At 36.7% G+C, this 22254-nt stretch overlaps 2 protein-coding genes and 2 long non-coding RNA genes across 4 annotated transcripts in view; 2 read left to right on the forward strand and 2 right to left on the reverse strand.

Annotated features, from left to right (window-relative positions):
- Positions 1-18665, forward strand: part of chn2 (chimerin 2) — a 39069-nt gene extending 20404 nt beyond the window's left edge. The window contains exons 5-13 of the mRNA XM_083559671.1: positions 842-955; positions 2799-3069; positions 11739-11825; positions 12964-13048; positions 14578-14751; positions 15342-15419; positions 15591-15728; positions 16278-16383; positions 17684-18665. Of these exons, the coding sequence (XP_083415797.1) occupies positions 842-955; positions 2799-3069; positions 11739-11825; positions 12964-13048; positions 14578-14751; positions 15342-15419; positions 15591-15728; positions 16278-16383; positions 17684-17855 (1225 nt within the window). The 3' untranslated portion in view covers positions 17856-18665. The remainder of the gene's footprint in view (positions 1-841; positions 956-2798; positions 3070-11738; positions 11826-12963; positions 13049-14577; positions 14752-15341; positions 15420-15590; positions 15729-16277; positions 16384-17683) is intronic.
- On the reverse strand, positions 14674-15249 carry LOC310736764. The gene is made up of 2 exons (XR_014536651.1): positions 15112-15249; positions 14674-14803 (listed from the first exon to the last, which is right to left on the reverse strand). It is a non-coding gene; the product is annotated as an uncharacterized lncRNA (long non-coding RNA).
- On the reverse strand, positions 16127-17685 carry LOC310736716. The gene is made up of 2 exons (XR_014536623.1): positions 17352-17685; positions 16127-16623 (listed from the first exon to the last, which is right to left on the reverse strand). It is a non-coding gene; the product is annotated as an uncharacterized lncRNA (long non-coding RNA).
- A 653-nt stretch (positions 18666-19318) lies between the features above and the next one.
- LOC310736609 (proline-rich protein 15-like) lies at positions 19319-21275 on the forward strand. The gene is made up of 2 exons (XM_083560254.1): positions 19319-19532; positions 19786-21275. Exon 2 carries the CDS (start codon positions 19809-19811, stop codon positions 20091-20093), a length of 285 nt encoding a protein of 94 aa, XP_083416380.1. The 5' UTR covers positions 19319-19532; positions 19786-19808; the 3' UTR covers positions 20094-21275.
- Positions 21276-22254: the final 979 nt, after the last annotated feature.

The following is a 22254-nucleotide window of genomic DNA, read 5'->3' on the forward strand; positions in this document are numbered from 1 at the left end:
GTTAAATGATTTCATTTGACCCAATTTATTTGAATGAGAAAAAAAATGATTATCTCCGATAGACTAAAAAAGACAAAATAAAGGCCATTCTCAGAGTAGATTAGATCTTTACCACAAATAGTTTCATGACACACCAGTTCTGTGGGATGAATGACTTTCATGCGTAACAACACAGCCCATTTTGTCCTGCTGCATGCCATGACTGTTTTATTTTCACATTCACATAAACTTTATAAAGATTCAACCAGATCACAAACTTTCAGTTTCTAGTGTAAATCCTGTGAACCAGTTTAGAGTATCAGTGTACAACAATGTGATTATTGTGTGATTCATTGTAAAGATACGCCTTGCACCAACAAAAGAAAGCAGAATAAAGACACATTTGCTCTTTGTGTACTGTTTATCTGTGTCAGGTCAGTGGCCTGTATTGTCCCCCACTGTATTTCATGTCAGGTGTGAATGATCAGTAATGTTAGGACCAGATTAGTTTTTTTCGGCAATTCCGCTTTATAATTAACTTGAATCTGGCTTCTTAACTGTTCTTTAGACTACTAATGAATGGTGGGAATAACTGCAGCACAAGAGGGTGAAATTTGTTGGAATTTAACTTGAGGAAGATGGAAGCAGAGCTCCTACTGCTAGAGTTGAGTAATAAATACTGTCTGTACATTCTGAGTGACTCCCACCTGTGAATCACATGTAAATCAATCAGATGTCTTATCTCTGTCAAGCATAAATAGTGACTGTTCTACACAAAGTGCTGTTCAACCAAAATAAAACAAGTGTGTGTTCAAGTAAGTGCGTGTGTAAGGAGATTGCGTTTGGGGTATTCTTGGTGCAGGTTTCACGGGCTGGTCTCTAGAGAGCAGGCAGATGAGCTTCTGGGTGGTGCTGAGGGGGCTTACCTCATCAGAGAGAGCCAGCGGCAGCCTGGAACGTTTACACTCGCTTTAAGGTATGCAATACCACATACAGACCCTTGAACATATACACGGACATATTTTCATTGAGGTAAACAGTATACACCCACATACAGTATGCAGTATACACCCACTAATAATTGCACCTGCTGTGATTTAACCATTATTTTAATGTACACAAGAAATCCTGCTTGCTCTTTTGAGAGTGGGTGATGTGTGAAAGTGCATATAAGAAGGCAAATTAATGTAAACCTATTGTGTTTGTTTGTATTTGATCAACTCCAAATCGTAAAATTTGCATGGCCTCTCTTTCATGCATGGAATTTACTGTTTTACAGCATTTAGCACAAATCCAGAGCAGCTTCTAGAACTGATTTAAAGCCTTTATTAAAAACACCTCTCATCCTCCGGCTAGTTCACTACGCCAAGGATGAACATTTTTCATGAATTAAGAAATATGGTTATAAGGCTGGTGCCTGATTTTTGTTCACTTTAGCCTGCACAAATACTTCCTGTTAATTTAAAAATTATTTATTCTTACTTTTTAAGATTATCATCGCTATAGATAATGCACTATATTGGCAAAAGCATTGGGACACACAACTTTCCCAGCCATATGTGGTTCCTCCCAAAACCTTTACCACAAAGTATAGAATGTCTTTGAGTTGAAGGGAAGAGGAAAATTTTATTTTTAAGAATCCAGAGACCCAAACTTCTTCTGGAATGACCTCGCCCCCTGTGCACAAAGCGATCCCCATGAAGTTATGGTTTGCATGGGTTGGAATGGGATTTCTTAAGTGGCCTGCCATAGAATTTTGACCTCAACCCTACTGAACACCTTTGGGATGAAATCAAACTGTGACTGCTCCTCAGGCCTCCTTACCCTGCATCAGACTTTACTGAGGCCTTAATGAGCACAAAACTCCACAGTTATACTTCTAAATCTTGTCGAAACATTTTCCCAGAAGAGTGGAGGTTATTCTAACAGCAAATATGGACTGAATGTACAATTGGATATTCAAAAAGCATGTATGAATCTTAGGTGTGCACAAACCTTATATATAAAACTGATTGGGAGGAGAAAGTTTTCAGACACCAGAAATTAGCATCAGTACTTTGTTGGCAATTACAGTGTTAAGAGCAAATAAGTAATTAGTCATCCGTTGTATTGTGGTCCAATATTGACTTGTTCATCTTTGCCAAATTTTCTTCAATTCCCTGAGGTTCACAAGGGCTGGGTGGACTCAATTATAAAATCCTCTATAAACTTTCAATGTGATTCAAGTCTGGAGTTTGGCTGGGTCATGCATGTCGTTCTTGCATGTTTAAAGTATCCAGTATAACAGCACTCATGCAATTTCTGTTTAAACATGGTGTCAAACACTTCATAAATAAAATACAATTTATTATTATGGGATGTTAACATCTTTATTAATTCTTTTTTTTTTTTAAACATTCAAATACCTACTTTTCGTTCATATTTATTTATTAGTTGCAAAGTAAAAACACTTGTCTGAATACTTATTTCTCATCACTGTATTTTTCTGTGTAATATGAAATGTAAACGATAAATAATAACTGTAGCAATAAAATAGTAAAAGATGATTTCTTTCCAAAGCTGATCTTATATAGTTCTATATTCCAAGTTATAACAGTGGATTAATATCACATAGAGGTTTTTTTGTTCATTATATTTAAGTAATGCGCTCTAAAAAATGCAGAACATTTCAAATTTCCATTATTAGTATGTTTAAGTAAGTGTTTGTTTTTTTTGTTACTGTTGTATCAGTACAGAAAAATTAACAGTACTGTATGTAAAAAGATCTTAGACAAATAATGATCATTTATTCACATTTTTTCTTCCTCTTTTTTTCTCAGGTTCGGCGGCCAGACTCTAAACTACCGGCTTTTCTACGATGGCAAGCACTTTGTGGGAGAGAAGCGGTTTGAGTCGGTGCATGATCTGGTCACAGATGGCCTCATAACCCTGTACATCGAGACCAAAGCAGCTGAGTACATTGCCAAGATGACCACCAACCCCATTTATCAGCATGTGGGCTATACTGCATTATTGAGAGACAAGATGTGCCAGCGCCTGAGCCGAGTGCGGTCTGAGACTAAAAAAGTCACCTTCCAACAGGATGAGAAGGTGAGATTTCTCCTGTCACTGTATGTACAGTGACTTCCATAATTACTGGCACCCTTAGTAAAACAAGAGAAAAGGTAATGAGAAAATGTGATTAATTAGGTAAAATATGCACAAAATAACGTTGATTTCAGATAAAAATGTTGATTCAGGTACATTTATTATTTTTAAAAAACTCATATTATATATTATATATACTATATATATTATATAATTATGTATCATATATATTATTATATATTATATACATATATAACACAGATATATTGCATCCTGCCAGTTCAGTGCAGATTATTCCTTCTGTTATACACTACTATTTTTGTAGTTTTCCACAAATTTCCCTGCTGTAAATGTTATATGGAAGGAGAACAAGCGTTGGGGTTGGTGTGGTGGTGTAAAATGACATTAAAGAGTGTAATGGAGTTTCCTTTCAGCAACTTTAATAAAAGATAATGGTGTCAATAATGTCTCTAACTTCTCTCAGACTTCAGTCTAAGACAGATTTGTTGTCCGACAATTGTGAACAACATCCTAAATTTGTCTTGCACAGTTTTCCATATGAATATTTAATCAGAAACTTTACATATGATATGTAAAGTGTTTAAAGGCACTTGTTTCTGTGCATTCAGTTTCAGAATCATTATTAGACATGATTGTTTGAAATAAACTATAGAAAATTGCTTTCCTCTAACAAAAATTATATATACAGTGGAACCTCGGAGCTCGCGGCCTCAGCGCTCGCGACCTCGCATGCTCGCGACTTTCATTCCGACCGGTGACTCTCATTCAGATCGGCTCGTGAGCAACTGCGAGCTGCTCAAAACGCTAGTTTTAACATTTCTAATCAAGGTTTATCTCATTAAAATTGTTTTATGTATTATTATACTGTAATTCTCTACTGCATACTTTACTGTACCTGTACTTTATTTTTTTTAATTAAGCATTGTAATTGCTATTAATTTACATAAAGTATTGTTAAAATAGTCTAATAATTAAGTGTTATGGAGTGAAATAGTGTTATTTACTCATTTAATTCGATCGCGAGCTCCGAGTTTCCACTGTAGTGTATACAAGCAAAAGCTGACAGATTGCAGAATCTGAACTTCATCACACATCACTGGATCTCCACTGACATTGTTCCATGGTCTATTGAACAGCAGAATGTTAATAATGGAGATGGTACACAAGGAAAAGCTTGCATGCTTTTATAGATTATAGAGTTTTCAGCTAGTGCTGGGTTTAGTTTGCTTTATCTTTTAAGTGGCCACTAGGGGGCAAGAACATAAACAGTTTAATAGCAATGTGCTTTTTTTGTAGATGAGAACTTTAACTAAATCATTCTCAGCTCCACATCAAGTCAGCAAATACTTTTATAATATGGAAAATCTAAATCCTGCAATTCTTAAACAGTCTTTTTAAAAATAGGTATAGTTTTAAACTCATTCCAACTATTCAATTATTAGGCTCATTATATGTAATTAGAGCTGTTTATGTTCTGACATGAACTCACTGAGAACATTCGCATTAAAGTTGTCATTAGATTCCTTATTTATAATCTGATTATTTGAATTATTGAGGTTTGCATTAAAACCATTCAGTGTGAGCAGTCAAATACACGTAGAAACTGGAACATAATAATAAATATGATTGATAATGGTTTGAGTTACATTACTGCATTTTAATTATTAGAATATTGTGCTTTGCTCAGTACCAATGGAGCAGGCTACAGTCAAAACATTATTCAAACTAGACAGATAACTAAAGCTTGGTTGGAGTGGTTTTAGGTAAGAATGTGCAAAGTAACACCTGGTTATTTAAAGGGTTAGGGTTAGGGTAAGTTTAATAAAAATAAAAAGGTGTGAGAGAGTGTCATTAGTAATCAGGTGACTTCAAGCAGAGAAAGGAGCTTAGCAAGAAGTCATGTGATAAACTGGTTCATACTGAACTTTTGGGTATTTCAGAGCCCACATTGGGAATTATGGTTCTAAACTATTTACTATATGTACTGTAGATGGATTCAGTCGTTACAGTCGGTGCTTAAACACTCTTTATTAGAGATGTGGATTGAGTTATGGAAGCTCAATGATAAATAAATATAGCATGATGTGTTACTTATTTTAGCTGTGATGTTTTATTGAGAGAGAGAGAGAGAGAGAAGGAGCAAAACAAAAGCAGGCTGCAATTTCAACAGCTCAACTGAGAGTTTTGCGGTGAGACAGGCTTTCTCATGCTTCTTGTACATCAACAGTGAACAAAACAGACATAAACAACACAAGCTTTTATCCTGTTTGAAAAGTAGAGTGAAAATGAACTCCAGTTTATGATGGGTCTACAAGCAATTACTCTCACATGTACACCCACTGGCCACTTTAATAGGAAATAGTTTAGGTGGGATCAGTTAGACGCCTACTTGCAGTTATCCAACCAGCCAATTATGTCACCGCAAAAGTTTATCTGAGTCTCATCAATGTGGTATTTTTTATGGACACTCATGAGCTTGTGAATAAAAAATCAGCAGAAATACTCAAACCATACTGTCAGTCACTGACAAACATGCCATGTTCAAAGTCACAGGGATCACATTTTAAACCATTTCAGTTGTTTGATATGAGCAAACTGTAGCTCTTATGTCTGCATATGGACATATGTCTGCATGGACTTATAAATTGTATTACTGCCACATGATTGACTAATTGGCTATGAATTTGCAGATGTACAGACGTTCCTTATAAGAGGAATTGTTTTTTCTGCTGATATGTAATAGTGCAGCAGCTAATATGGATCTTGTTTGCACTTGTAAAATACAATTTCATTACATCCTCTGGCTATGAGAAATGAGAAATTCAAATGAAATTCCTCCCCTCTGAATTGCAGAAAGGCAATGAATAATCTGAGTTTGCTGTTTACCCAACACTTTAATCTCTTTACACAGCACATGCACAGCTCTAGAGCATTTCCTTAAGCCTGATGAATAAAACATATCTCCTCTGCCCTGGATCATTTAAATAAAGAGGCCTAAAGATAAAAAATGAACCGTATGTGCTATGATTGTATCATGAGAACATGTAGTTTCATCACTACAGTATACAACATGGTATCAGTGTGAGTTTGTAACTTAAATGTTACTGTGTAATTCTGAATGTACATTACAAACAAATGGATTTAGAAGTCTGAATATGGATTTACAATAAAAAAAAGATCTCATGGTAGTAATTTACCTTCAGGTACTACTGACAGGAAAGTATTATATTACTTAGTTATTTTAACCTTTGCAGCTGATGAGACTTGATACTGGCATTTTAGCGCAACTGTTTTCTGTACCTATTCATGAGCAGTTGCTATAGTAACTGGGTTTTACTTAGTGTGACAGCGTGTCACTAAACCACGTTAAACCGAGCTTTTATGAGCAAAAAAAAGAAAAAAAAGAATCTAATCATAATACACGGAGCAACATCGTCCAATTCCTGAGAGTTGGTGGAGCTGCCCCTGAGGTAAATGATCTGTCAGGTTCAACACAAAGTAGTAAACACTAAATATTTATTACACTAAAACTCTAGTTATATGTACATATTACTACACCTTCTGTATAACCTCATACTTATTTATTACACTGCCACTTGTAAATAAGCTATCTATGCACTTCTGATTAGATGCTAACTGCATTTCATTGGCTCTGTACATGTACCCTGCACAATGACAATAAAGTTGAATCTAATCTAATCTAATCTAATAATTCAGCATTAGCAATTAATGTTGTGGCACCACACATAGATTGTACTGCCTGGATCATGGTAGCTAGCGCTGACTTAGACACGCTCAAAAGGATATCCTGCACACAATATTTAAGGTATGAACATGCTACTTTTTCATGCTTTATTGATTCACTCTACCTGTTCAGCCACATGCTGTCCACATTCTGGCCTTATAATTGCTCTGGTAATTTGTCTGCCAAATTTCAGCCAACTTCAAACATGATGAGATTCATTTATCAAACCACTCTGCATTTCTGAGTAGCTGATTAATGACCTGTTTTGATGGATGAGGTCTTTCATAAAACTTAGGCTTATGCTGCAATGCATGTTTCTGCATAATTAATCATAGTTTAAATGAGGCCTGCTGCGGTTTTCTTGTTCTCAGAAATGTATATGTCTGTTAAAATTATAATCCTAAAATGACAGATCTAGGAGATGTTTGCCGTTCATCTAATCTCAATAAGCAATCTAAATATTATTTTGATTTATTATTTACTTCAAGTATTATTTACCTTATTATTATAGCTTGTATAATAGGTGCATGGTATCTTTGCGCATGTCACTATTTGTTCAAACCCTTACATATAAAGAGACAATGATTGCATGTTTTTTTGACTTCCAAGCAATGACTTTAGAGATTATAAAGACATACTGGATTTCTAAGCTGCACTGTTACTATATTGTTTGTGCCATACTATTTTTCTGTGTCTCTACGGCCAACATTGAACCACTTGTGTATTACTTTATTCCACAATGCCCTGGTTTTCTTCATGTACTCAGCTGCTGTGTTTTGTCTCTGTATCGTGACTAAAGAGAATGGGCTAATTTCTGAAAGGCGACTAGTTCCCTTTATCCCTCACTGTTCAGCCATTTCTTCTCTTAACGTTCATTTAGAGACAAAAGGAAATGTGCTCAGAGACAGAAAGTCTTCTCTTTTTCCCTTAAGGCCAATTTTAAACTGAACACATCTCGGAAGCTTTTTTGTCATTTCACTCAACAAGGATTCTTTTTATTTATTTATTTATTTATTTTTTTTATTATAAAGTAGATTTAAACCTGGGTGGCACAGTGCTGACTTTTTGATCTTGAGCTTGGGTTACTGTCTCTGTGGTTTTCCTCTGGGCTTTGCCGTTCCTCCCACCTCCCAATAACATGCCAATATGTGAACTAGGTAAGGTAAATTATCCCATACGTGTGAATGAGTGTGTGGTTTTGTGTGCATGGTGCCCTGTGATGAAATGACATCTCACTCTAGAAGTATTTTTGCTTCACATCCAGTGTTCCCAAAATAGACTTCGGGCCACTGCAGCGTTGCCACGGCTAAGAAGGATTTAAGCTAAATGCTCTTGTAAGAGAAAAGAAAAGAAAATGCATGAAATTCAGTAGCAGTGCCTCCTCATAGATCCAGTGCCCCAGTTTTGATCCTGAACCCAATGGTTTACATGTTCTCACTCCAGGTTCTCTGGTTTTCTACCAGTGTTCAGTTTAAGTTTACCAATAGATGGTTTGGTCATCAAAATTACTCTTAGTTGTGTAAATATGGGTCTGTAATATGCCCTGATATTCCAGGTTCACTTCAGCCATAACCAAGATAAAGCTACTACAGAAGATAAAAGCACTGTACTGTATAAAGACATGTCAGTTTAAATCAGTACTATGGAACAGTATCATAGTATTAACTCAAAAGTATTTTTCTCATTTCTGTATTCTCCCACACCCTCCCATTTCTACATTTTCTTCACTTCCTGTAGCCACCTGTCTCAGATTTAAAACACTGATGCTTTCCTTCAAAGCTCAAAATGGAGCAGCAGCTGGTCCCACCATCACTCAGGGTATAAGAAGGGCAGGCTTCAAGACTTGTTTTTGTGTGTGTGTGTGTGTGTGTGTGTGTGTGTGTGTGTGTGTGTGTGTGTGTGTTCTTGTTGGAAGAGTGAACTTCCCTTAAATGTTTAAAAAGCACTGGCAGTCTTCAAACAATGATTAAAGACCTACTCGTCCCTGAAATACTTAAATTAGCCCTTTGAAATGTTTTGTATATTTTTACCTCCTCAACAGTTTTTTAGACTGCTGATATTTTTAGTCCATGAACCAACGAATGTAAATGTAATCCCCTGAAGGTAGGCACCATCTCCGACAGGAATAAGGTGACCCATATTCAAGAGAAATCTTACTCCAACATAGGAAACCAGTATAAATACAAACATGCAGTTTGGTCCATGTCATACTGTATTATATTGTGTTTTTAAGTGAACAGTGCTGTAATTACAGATAGACCAGCATCCACTGTCCTCTGTATAATTCAGTGACAAAGCTGTTGGTGTACCTGCCTATTATTATTATTATTATTAATAGCATGTACACAATGCAAGAACTGTGCATTGAATGAACAGTTGCTTATTTTAGCTAATGTGTCAGTCATTGTGAATTTAGGTTTACTGTATACATACACTATACACAACCTTCCCCTTATTTCCCTTCTTTGTTGTGATCATTTTGGTTAAAAAAAAAAAAAAAAAAAAAAAAAAAAAATTCCCATCAGATGCTGCTGCAACTAAATTTTGACAAACAAAATTCTGTCTATATTAACATATTATAACCAATTTTAATGCCTGTACTTAACAAACCCATAAATAAATGAAACCAAAATAATATACAAATGCTACATTTTATTACAATATTTCCCTTCTCTTTCTGGGTTAAGTTTAACAAATGTGACGTAATGAAGATGGCTGTAGGTAATGTGCCAAATTGTGACAAATATAAGCCTAAAAGTTTCCTGTGGGACATATTTATCCTAAAAATACTAAAATATATTTTTTTAAGAACAAGAAATAGATTTTTGAATTACTTCCTCTCTTTGTCATACATCGATGTTACGTGCAAATTATTGGTCAGAAAATCAACGGCTTTTTTTTTTTTTTTTTTTTTTTTTTTTTTTTTGCCTAGATACAATTTTTGCCATTCGTCAGGCAGTGTGTCTGTGCATGTGTCTACCCAAATGTCTGCCTAGGATTCTCATTAGAGCAATATATCACAGACAAGTGGTTGAATGTTTATAGGGTTTAAATTAAATTGTCAAGTGTAACTAGCAGATGTCACAATTTTTCTACTTTATTGTTTGTTATCCATAGGTTATACCTGCAACTTTATGTTCACAGATGTTTGATGGTTTAAGAATGAGTGGTTACATTTTTGCAGGTTTCATAACCAGTAGATAAACTGATTAGATTTTGGAATTAACCCAAATACTGTCATGGTTACAGTAAAGCTAAATGTCTGTGTTTTAGTTAGTTTTTTTCCAAAAACTTCCTTGTTTCACATTATTTTGAGAATATCTCTTTGTTGTTGGGAGGCTTCTGTGACTTTTTGAATGCTTATCCAAAAACCAACCAGAATTAACCAGAGAAATAATAAAATCTTACATTAATTTAGATGCATGTAAAAGAGAAACTGTATAAGCTACAGTATATGTAGCTTATGTCAGAATTAATGTGTGCCATCACAAATATTGTGTGACTCAACTGAGCTTTGAATGTGTCCTATAGTTTCTGCATAGAAGTTATGTTTGTTTGCTGATTAAGAGCTATGCTGTGTTCCCTATAGGTGGTTCCACCTGTTCTAGAACCCTCCACCCTCACCCCCAGGCTGTAGCTCTTTTAGGTCAGACCAAAGAGGTCAGTAGCAGTAGTCTCTAAGGCCAGCTTTGTCACCAAACAGTGCTATGTTAGAAATTTGCTTATCTTTGGTTGTTTCTTTACACCCATATAGGAAAATGCCCTCTTTAAACATTTCTGGCATATCTGTTTATCTTTGTTAAGAATCGCTGTGCTATCATCTGGAACGGGTTCCTCTCATTCTACTGAGATTAGCGCTGTGTGTATAAATGATTACACTGAAAACCACAGCCCCAAACATCATATACAAATACGGAGAAGCATGCCCTTTAGTGTCTGTCTCTGCTAGTTTCTTAGTTTTTGTTTCTGTCTAGCCGAACACCCACTTTGTGGTTATGTGGGACACTGCATGTGAGGCTTGCATTCTGCTGCTGGCCTTTAAAATGGTTCCCTGGAGAAGTATTGTGCATCAGCCAACCTAGGCCCAAAGCAAGACTAGGATTTTAAGAACTAGCAGATTATATTGTGAGGAGAGTGTAATGTGATTATGTCTGTTATCTGGTTCAGTCACAAGCAGATCATCTGGACTGGCTGGGCATGTGTGGGTAAAGACTGATGAGGAAGAGTTGATTGGCAGAGAGGGAAATAAAAAGAATTGCTCAGCACTATGACTATACTATAATCTTCTAAAATTTTTATTGCTTTTGGCCTCTATGTTGAAGTGTGGCTCTTTGTTTTCTGTGCTATGAGGGATGGCCAGTGTTTGAGGGAAGCAGAGTGGAAACGTGTGGTCAGGAGCACAGTGCTTGAACAGATATTCGCCTCTAACAGAACACACAGTCTGGATTCAATCGATCCCGCAATTGAGAGCTGCTGAGCCACACTAAGGTCTTCTGCCTCCCCCTTTCCGATCCTTCATACACTACCCTTTCCCTCCCTCTTTTTTGCCCTTCTTTGGCAGCCCTGAATGACTCCTATTGTGTTAGGCACACTCCGGCCCCCAAGGCAGACCTCCTCCCTCTTTCTATCTTAATCCTCACCATGAAGTCCATCAAGCTCAGTTTGCACTCTGAGCTAAAGCAGGCATTTCCTTGATACTTCTCACTACAGCCTTGTCCACCACCACATCTTCTCCCCAGAGGAGATGCAGGCTCAGTGGGAGCCAACTCTGAGTGACCTGGCTCCTCTTCGAGTTAGGAGACAGGAGCGAAAGCGCCAGGAGTTGCTAGCTCTAGCGTATGGGCTGAGGCTAGGGGTTAAAGACACACTGCTCTGGAAGCCAATAAAGTTCTTGGCATTTTCACAGATCTCCAACTCACCGCTGGGCAGACGCAGTGCTCTGAAAGATGGGTCAGAGAAGCAATGCAACTATGAAAAGGTCCATAATTTTAAGGTAAGCACTAAGTAAATGCATGGCTGTAGATATTGAGGATATTGCAAATTTTTAAGGTAAACTTTACGACTGTGGTCGATGAATGATCACATCCTGTACTACACCCAATTGGAGAACCAATTAACAGCAGGATTGATTAATAGGAATTGATTTCTCAGCTCAATAACTCTTGTGCTTTGGTGGATCGCTAGTGCACTCACCGTTTTGTGTCTAAGAGAATTATCTACTAAGAGTAAACCGGAGGAGGAGGAACATCTTGAAATGATGAAATGTCATTTCATGTTGTTACTAGCAAATCTGAAGGGCAGACACAGGTTTTATTATGCTATTCCTGACACTCCCTTATATTCTACTCATATATATTCATTCCACAATAGTAAGGAGAAGCATCATTTTGAATTAATTATTAGGATAATCAAGGCACAAAATGTATTAGAATTGATCTAAATGACTTTATTTACAGTATATCAGTTGGGCTTGTTTTGGGGTTGATATGACTTGTCATTACTGCAAAAATTCTTTTAGAACTAGAAACCGATTCTAGGAGAACAGATTCAAAGTCACATGTAAGTCATTTGTACCTCTTAATGTTTTTTTAAACTGAAGATAGATAGTTTATTTCTATAGCGCTTTTCACAACTGACATTGTCTCAAAGCAGCTTTACAGAAATCAACAGATAGAAATAGACGCTTTCATTTTCCTTAAATGTTTTATCAATTTATTAAAATCCGAATGGCTACAGGCAACAAGATGATGCAGTATAAAACTTTTTGTTCTCACTGTGTCCATATGGGTGTACTTCATGTTTTCCAGTTACCTGCAGCTTCCAAAATAATGCAAAGCACAGAAGGCGGTTGTATGTTGAGCTGTCCCCAATGTGTAAATAAATGTTTCTTTCGCACATTTATTTACACATTGAGGACAGTTTAACATACAACCGCCTTCTGTGCTTTGCATTGTCATGGAGTCCCATCTAGGGTGTATTTCTGTCACATACAGCAGGATCAAGTTCTTAATAGTTAGTAAATATTATTAGGTTATGTGATGTTCTTGTTTGTATTGCATGCTGAAGCCAAAGACACTTTGTGGACAATAAAAGTAACTATCTAACTGTCTTCTCTGCCTCCTGCTGCGTAGGTACATACCTTCAGAGGCCCACACTGGTGCGAATACTGTGCTAACTTCATGTGGGGTCTCATCGCCCAGGGTGTTCGCTGCTCAGGTAACACTCAGCCATTTACCTTAACATGCAGCACAAATAAAGGGCTCCAACTTTTAAAACCTGAACAGTTCTATTTGTCAAGTACAGACTTTTAAAGCAAATCTTTCCTATCAAATTGTGCCCAAAGAAATGGTAGACTGGGCTCTGAATAATGAAATCTTATGTTAATTCTGGCAGCTTGTGGTGTGTCCACTGACTCAGCCCTGAACAGAGACAGTAGGCTTGTTTCTTGCAAATCAAAGCTGTAGCCATGCCAATGCAATGTGGCTGTATCACATTCCTGAACAACACCTGGTTTAAACCAGTTCTTCCTACAGTTTACTTGGAACTATTTATAGTGGCATGTACGCTGTGTGTCGAAGACAGACGTCTGAGCAACACACCCATGTGTCGTACAAAGACAGGAACAGAACTGTTTCGATGCACAATAAAAACTGTTGCGATTTGCAATCCACACACATACTGTATCTGTTTGACTTGCTATTCTTGTGAGGACATTCCACTGACTATTAATGTTATGCTACACCTAAATCTCATCTTAACAGTGAGTTGCATAACCTCAGTAACCAAAAGGCTCTGTATGGTTTTAAATGAAAGCTGCATTTTTATTTAATATTTTTTCTAAAATGAAATTTTGTTGAATGACAGTCAGATCTTTTTGTATATACTGTAATACCAAGATATAAAATTGTGCACATCACCACCAAAAAACATACAATCTCAAAGCAAATTCTATCCCAAACCTTTTCCAGCATAGTTTAGCTGCACAGATATATAATATAAAAGATATATAATATAAAATATGAGACATATAGTGCACAGTTTGTTGCTTAAACTATGAAAGAATGCTGCAAAACCATATTCATATGCTCTTGTAAATATAAAGGCTTGTTAGTATGCTGTTAAGTTAATTCTCTGTTCCCAAAAGTGTCTAGTCACAAGGCTTTTGTACGGGTTTTGATACAGCGAGTGGTTTTCAGAGGTTTTTTACCATAACTTTTATCTTCACACAAGAGCTGTTCTTGTCGGTGCCTGAGCCACAGGCAAGATTTCTTGCCATCAGATATGGTGAGGCGCAGAACTGTATTGAGCAAATTGGAGAAGAGAGAAAGCTTTTGTTTTGCTCCTGCTCCTCATGCCCTAAGGACAGTGGCAGTGATGGATTGGTTGCTCTGGAAGAAATATAGACAGAAGGACAGACATGCATGCATATTGAGCTAGTGTTCTAGAATTTTAGACTGAGCACACAGTCAACACACCCATTTACAGGTACAGCTTCACACGGGATCACACCCAGTCATTTAGCATGTGCGCATAAGAACATAATAATGTTTACAAACGTACGTCATTTACAGTCCCATGCTAGCACACACGTTTGGACACCATTCACACAGTCACCTTTTTCACCAATAAGGTTACACGCGCACACACGCACACACTTAAACACCCTGTGTTCAATCCCCCATTGTCATTCACTGGAGACTGCTTGGTGACATTCTCATGACCTTTTCACCTCTGACCCTTTGCAGACTGTGGACTGAATGTACATAAGCAATGCTCAAAGCTGGTGCCCAGCGACTGCCAGCCAGACCTGCGGCGCATCAAGAAGGTTTTTAGCTGTGACCTCACCACGCTGGTTAAAGCCCACAATACACCACGGCCTATGGTGGTGGACATGTGCATCAAAGAGATAGAGCACAGAGGTACTGACGTCCGTGTCTTTTTATTTTAAGATCCCGTCTGAGCGTGCCTCACCTTCAGGATGCTTGGATACGGAGTCATACTTTTTGTTTTCTTTTCAGCTGTATTAAGCAAAAGTTATGACATACCGGACTATAAAGTGCACCCATATATAAGCCGCACCCACTGAATTTGACAAAGATTTTTATTTTTAACATAAATAAGCCACACCTGTCTATAAGCCGCAGGTGTCTACACTGAAACTAATGAACTTTACACAGGCTTTAACGAAAGAGAGTGTCTGTTACTCGGTGTAACGGGTGAAATATGTTGTGGCTCCTTTAAGAGCAGAGCGGCATTTTGGGAATAGCCTGCCGCCGCACCTTCAGGATGCTTGGATACGGAGTCATACTTTTTGTTTTCTTTTCACTTGGATATACTATAATACCATTCTGAATATTTAGCAATTAGAAGAATAGTCTTTCACAAGTTGTCTTCCTTTAAACTTCATTTAATCGAACCGTGCACTAGTGTGGTTTTCACATGCAAGTAAGCGTATATTCCAAATTAAATTGGATTAATGTTAAGGTTTAGTTTTTTCCCCCTTGTTTAGGACTGAAGTCAGAAGGCCTCTACAGAGTCTCAGGTTTTACAGAACATATAGACGATGTGAGGCTGGCCTTTGACAGAGGTGGGTGAGCAAAAAGTTATAAAAGCTTATAATAGCTTAATATTCGCATTGGTATTTAATTTTGAAAGCAGCAAGACTTGATGGGCTGAATTTAGCAAAGCTGTTTCCGTGAAACACACTTTATTTATTTATTTATTTATTTATTTATTTATTTATTTTTGCCCTCCCCAGATGGTGAGAAGGCAGACATCAGTGCTACTGCATATCCAGACATCAACACCATCACAGGAGCTTTGAAACTCTATCTGAGAGATCTGCCAATCCCTGTCATCACGTACAACGTTTACTCCAAATTCATCCAGGCAGCCAGTAAGCACTACTAGGAAAATAAATACATTGCCTAAATACTTAATAGACTGTAAACAAATTTGAGACAAAACTGCTATCATTCTCATATATATATATATATATATATATATATATGTGTATATATGTGTGTGTGTGTGTGTGTGTGTGTGTGTATATATGTGTGTGTGTATGTGTATGTGTATATATATGTGTGTGTGGGTGTATATGTATATATATATATATATATATATGTATGTGTATATATAATGTGTGTGTGTGTGTGTATATATATATATGTATGTATATATATGTATGTGTGTATGTGTGTATGTGTGTATATATATATATATATATATATATATATATATATATATATATATATATATATATATATATATATATATATATATATATATATATTTGCCTAATATTAAATATATGATTGGTTCAGTATTGGGGAAAATCGTAATGCTGTGTATGGAAAGATTAGTTGAAATGCAATTAAATGAAGAAGAGAAAAATAAAATGACAGAAGTAGTGCAGACGTTTACATAACATGCTTTTGTATAGAAATAAACGACCCTGACACCAGGCTAGAAGCGATCCACGATGGCCTGCTGCAGCTTCCTCCTGCACATTACGAGACTCTTCGCTATCTGATGACTCATCTAAAAAGGTGAGCACCATCTTGCTGCTGTGAGGTTTAGCTCCGATCTGCTCACATGGTGCTGTGCTTGTGTTGATGTGACAACTTTTTTTGTTTTTTCCTTAAAGGTTTCATTTTTTTTTATTGTTGTAGGCAGTGGACTCGTGTAATAGCAATATTTGGCTAAAATTCTTAAGGTTACTGATTTTCATACTCTGCTCTCAATATGTGCTATACAGCTGTATTAAGCAAAAGTTATGACATACCGGACTATAAAGTGCACCCATATATAAGCCGCACCCACTGAATTTGACAAAGATTTTTATTTTTAACATAAATAAGCCACACCTGTCTATAAGCCGCAGGTGTTTACACTGAAACTAATGAACTTTACACAGGCTTTAACGAAAGAGAGTGTCTGTTACTCGGTGTAACGGGTGAAATATGTTGTGGCTCCTTTAAGAGCAGAGCGGCATTTTGGGAATAGCCTGCCGCCGCATTTTTCCGCTATTACTGCATGTGTGCAAGGCCGAGGAATATGTCCTTATTATTTTCTGATGCTCATTTCTAAGTTTCTTTGACTAACCCGTAACGCTGTTGCCAAGAAAAATAAAAAAGCGCGAGTTTTGGAAACCTGTCTGTGCTTATATGATTTCTATTGCAACTGGAGTTAGTGAGCTCTCCCTTAACCCTGATACAACGTGTTACAACGGCGTGTATCTAAACAGTAGCCTACCAAGAAAGTCATTGTTCACTATCTTTCTCCTTCCATGGAAGTTTTTTACCGAAGCCATGCAGCTCAGAACACAGGTGAGGTGCGTTTTTTTTTTCGTTTCCGTTCGGAAATTTCATTGGTCTAATGTTATGGGGTTCAGTTTTTTGGCTTGAAGTTTGTGAAACCAGGAAAAATCCATAAATTAGCCGCTTCGTTGTTTAAGCCACGGGGTTCAAAACATGAGAAAAGTAGCATCTTATAGTCCGAAAAATATGGTAATTACATGTTTACAAACACAATCAACCGAGCATCATGTATGTTTTATTACTGCAGATAAAAAGGTAACAAAACTTTGCCTCTGTGCCTGTCTTTTCACCTGCTCTCAAAGCTACTATATTTCAGATGAACTCTTTATTTTGTATGTTATTAAATCATATTTGTATTGTATTTCATCATACTGTCATGCATACATTTCTTTCAATGGTATCCTCTTGAATGCTTTAAAGGTGTCAGGATCTAACTATTAAACACCTGATAGTTCCTCTTAAAAAACTGCTGTTAGAGAATTGTAGTTATGACGTGTTCTAGGATAATCTATGTTTTCTTTTTCATTAGAGTCACTATGTATGAAAAAGAAAATCTCATGAATGCTGAGAATCTTGGAATCGTCTTTGGGCCAACTTTGATGCAGCCTCCGGACCAGAACACACTAGCCACCCTCAACGACATGAGGCACCAGAAACTGATTGTTCAGCTGTTGATTGAGCATGAAGATATTCTCTTTTAAAGCCATGAACTGTAAAGATTTTGCTACCATAAGGAAGTGGATGGTAGACATTCTTTCAATGTAAAGATCTTATTTTACTAGAAGATTTAACTGGCTTACAATGTACATTTTGTGTAACATATCCTTAATCACCAATACTAGATTATAAGATCAGTGGAAATGGGCACTACTGTAAGCCTGATCTTAGACTTGATTGCTGTCATGGTCTAGAAAGAGTGCTTTCATATGTTTTTAAAGCAAATTCTTATTTAATAAGATCTGATGCAGAGCAAATCATGAGACGAAAAAAAAACAAACGTATATCAATAGTTTTTGTATATATTCAAATTAGTTTGTATTTTACAGTATATAATTGTAAAAAAAAAAATATACTGTTTCCCCAGATGCCAAATAATCTAAACAACCCCCATGGTACATGACTGATGGTTCCATGGTTGCACTGATAACAGATTGATGTTTCACTATGGGTTGAAAAGAAAAGTTGTTCATTCTTTGTGGTGTGTATACTGTATGTACACATTTGTAATGTGTTTTACAATGACAAGACCCAATATGAAGCACTTTTATTGTAAATAGTTTAAACTGTTTTTTTTTCAGAATTTGGTGTTGATTATTTTAAATGTCATCTTCGTACATTTTCTTTGATGATGAAATTCGGTGGGGTTCTGTTGTTCGTGTGTGTGTGTGTGTGTGTGTGTGTGTGTGTGTGTGTGTGTGTGTGTGTGTGTGTGTGTGTGTGTGTGTGTGTGTGTGTGTGTGTGTGTGTGTGTGTGTGTGTGTGTGTGTGTGTGTGTGTGTGTGTGTGTGTGATCCTGGCTTGATGCTGTAAATGACACTGGTCTGATACTGATGAGGAGCATTTCGACCATCTCAAAACTGTGACATAGACATGTGAGCCAGCGCACACGGACGAAAGCAGTGGATGGTGCCATACCTCATAATCAGGCCGTTTATGAAAGAAAAAATCGTCCCTTTCCGATTGCATAGGTCTCTGTATGATGAATCTCATTTGATATGAGAACTTTCTAAAAAAAAAATGTTTTATTAAAAAAAATATTTTCTGTGCAGGATGTAATTATGATTGTAATTTATCAATTTTATTAAATGACATGAATCTGATTGAAAAAGAACAAATAATTTTTTTTTTATTCTCAAAAAACAAAAAAAAAGAACGAATGAAAAGTGTCTGATTACTGTATCATCTAATCTGCCACTGAATTTTTACACACCAGGTAAAGGAACAAACACTTTTTCAATGTTGCCAATTATTGCAGATCGATTTACGTGTTTAAAAGCATTTGTACCAGAAGGTTATGCAACAGATGACACTTGTAATTGTTAGAAGGTGAGACTGAAAAGGTGAAACCAGTTTTCTTGGTGGGAAGAGCTGCCACAGCCTAAAGACCAATCACAGTGACAGTGGGACGTCCAAGCCCTGTTTCACAAAAGGTGTGCTGGCTTCCAGTAAACTTACCTGTAGAGCCTTTGCTCATCTAACTTCATTGTCTGTAGAGCTCTAGAGAGTGTGGAGTAGGGTGCAGCAGGACACCAGTATTTTGTTTCGAAAAAATATTTTTGGTTTTTAGTTTGTGGTGGCAAAAATAATCCAGGAAAAGGATAAGATCTGTGGCAAATTCTGACATTACTATAAATAGTTACCTGTATTTTGTGACTTTGGTAAGTATGTACACTTTTCTACTTTCTTATTTATTACATTGTTATGTGTTTTTAGACATCTCTTCAGCTCTATTATAAAGAGGTTCTGCTTGGAAGCTTTTTTAATAGAAACCCTCTAATGTTGGCATTTAGTGTACAAGGATTCAAAATGAATACAAGCTGGATTGTTCTTAGGCATTTCTTAAAAGACTGTGAGCGTCTTCTTGTTGATGAGCTGCTTGTTTACAATGTCTAATCACTGTTTGGTGTGAAGGTGAAGGTGAAGTGAACACTCAGATGGCGGAGAGGATTCCCTGGTGGAAGGCTTTCACCGGCAGGGTGCTGAGCAACGTCCTTAAAGACGCTGCGGTTCAGCAGGAGCAAGGCTTGGACAGCAAAAACTCGGGCTTCCTGGGGGACGGGTTTGATGCCTCACAGCTGGAGCCAGCTGTGATCGACCGCACGTTCAGCCGCAACCTCACTGTCTCGCGCTCGGGCCGCTTCAAGGAAAAACGCAAAGCGCGAGCCACTTTGCCCAGCAACAATAACTTTTACGAGAGCAGCACAGCCGTGGCCAAGTAGCCATCACAAAGTCTTACCATGCAGCACAGACACTGATCACAGAGGACCTCGAGAACCCGGAATGAACTGTACTAAGGCATAATAAAAGCAATAAAAAACGGTGAAGGTCAGTCACTAATGTTAATGTTGATTACAATGAGTGGCTGAAGCTTAGAGCCACCAAACTCACACCGTGCAAACAATGTACATTTTATTATCCAGGGGTCATTATTTCTTAGCATATATGAATATGCTTTATGTTCATGTTTATAGTCAGAAAAAAAAAAAAAGAGTTTACCTGTCAAAATTGTCATTTCACCTGAAACTTTGGATGTAAAGGATTTGTATAATTGTAGTTGTATGTTGTATAATTGGGACGTAATTACATTTTAGACAATTTTTTAAGCACTACATGTACATTACATGTACTACCATTAGTGACCAGGAAAAGGTGCAGGTACAGGACAGATTATTCACAGGGTACATGCTAGAACATAAAGCATAGGTTTATATGGGGTTCCAAGTACAACCCAGATTCGAAAGGACCCCTCAAAATTTGTGCTTTTTAAGTGTGTGTGTGTGTGTGTGTGTGGTGTGTGTGGTGTGTGTGGTGTGTGTGTGTGTGTGTTTTGTAAATTATCTGTCATGGTGTCTTGAATATATCAAATCCACAAGAGACATTCTAATGTCTCTTGTGACATTCTAATGTCTCTTGTTGACTTGCTATATGCTTATCTATTGATATAAAGGGCCACTTATTTATTATCTAAAGATTTAATGTTTCTTGTGTACCTTTTTTTTATGAAGGATATTTACATATGAGGTATTGAATGTTTTTGTTTTTATTTTTTTGTAACTTGATTTGGATGTATGAAGTACTCTCATGTAAGATTATCACAGTGGGTTTCCCTGCTGTAAAGTCTGTTTTGCTTAGAATCTTTTTCATTGCACTTTTTCATGTCAAATTCATCGAATTTGTTTACAATGATAATTATTCATATTTATGTTCATTGATATTCCGACATTGCTTATACGTTTATAGGACAATGTCATATACTCATACACCAGTCCATATATTATTGAAAGGCGTGCTGTGGACAAGAACTACTACTGTAAGGGCAATTTGTTGATAATGGTAGGTTGTGTAACCATATATGGATGGAATGTTGTGTTTAATGGAGTAAAAGAAGTGTGCGTAGGCTACTGGTGTCTTACTATCAACTTGTTAATCGCCATAATCAGTACATCACTGTTTCCTTTCCATGCTCTTTGAGTTTGACAGTAAGTAAACATCGAAGTTAGAGTTGGTGTTTGATCCCCGAAGACTACCAATGATTTTTTTTTAAATAGTGATATGCTCTTAAACTAAGATAATTCATCAGAGCATGCAGAGTTTTGCCTTGCCTAGATTGCATCTTGCTAAAAAAAAAAAAAAAAACAACACTTAATTGTAATGTAATGCTCTTTAATGGTACTGCATAATGTTTTCTGTACAAGTAAAACATTTCTACAGTAATACTAATTTATTATTACGATCTTAGGGTTCTATCCAACCAAATAAGAAAATTCATCACACTCGACATCCTCTAACAGCTCTATATTTTTATACACGTTGAAAACAATACCTCGTTGTCATGTCTAATAAAACTTTCAGATTTGTAGTGTGCATTTTTTGGGAATCATTCTGGAAAGTCAGGAAAGAAAATAATGCTCTAAAAAAGATTTTTCTGCTACAAGTTGCCTCAAGTGCTATTGGCCAAATGAGCCAGCATATATTATTTAGATATAGTAAAGGCAGATTAAGGGCTAGGCATCAGTGTTTCCCAAACAGATGTTTCTGTAATCAGATGACAAAAAAAATCATGGGTAATAATAATAATAATAAAAACAGACTTTTTTTTTTCTTTTTCTAAATACTCTTTAAACATCTCGATTAGTTATAATTGCCTTCATGCTGTTTACATTGAAGACAAACTGGCGAACATGATGTACTAACAGGCCCAGTACACTATGTTTCAGCAGCTGGTAAACTACTAAAGCAGATGTCATACTTGGTTACTACCATATGCCTCAGACCTGAACAAACAAAGCAACACCCATAGAGAATGAACATGCTCCTAAAATCTTGTTGTGTTTTCTTTTTTTTTAAATGTTGATTAACCTTATTAAAGTAAAGGCTTTA

This window comes from Silurus aristotelis (assembly GCF_946808225.1).
Source record: "Silurus aristotelis genome assembly, chromosome: 1".
NCBI classification, from domain to species: Eukaryota; Metazoa; Chordata; class Actinopteri; order Siluriformes; family Siluridae; genus Silurus; species Silurus aristotelis.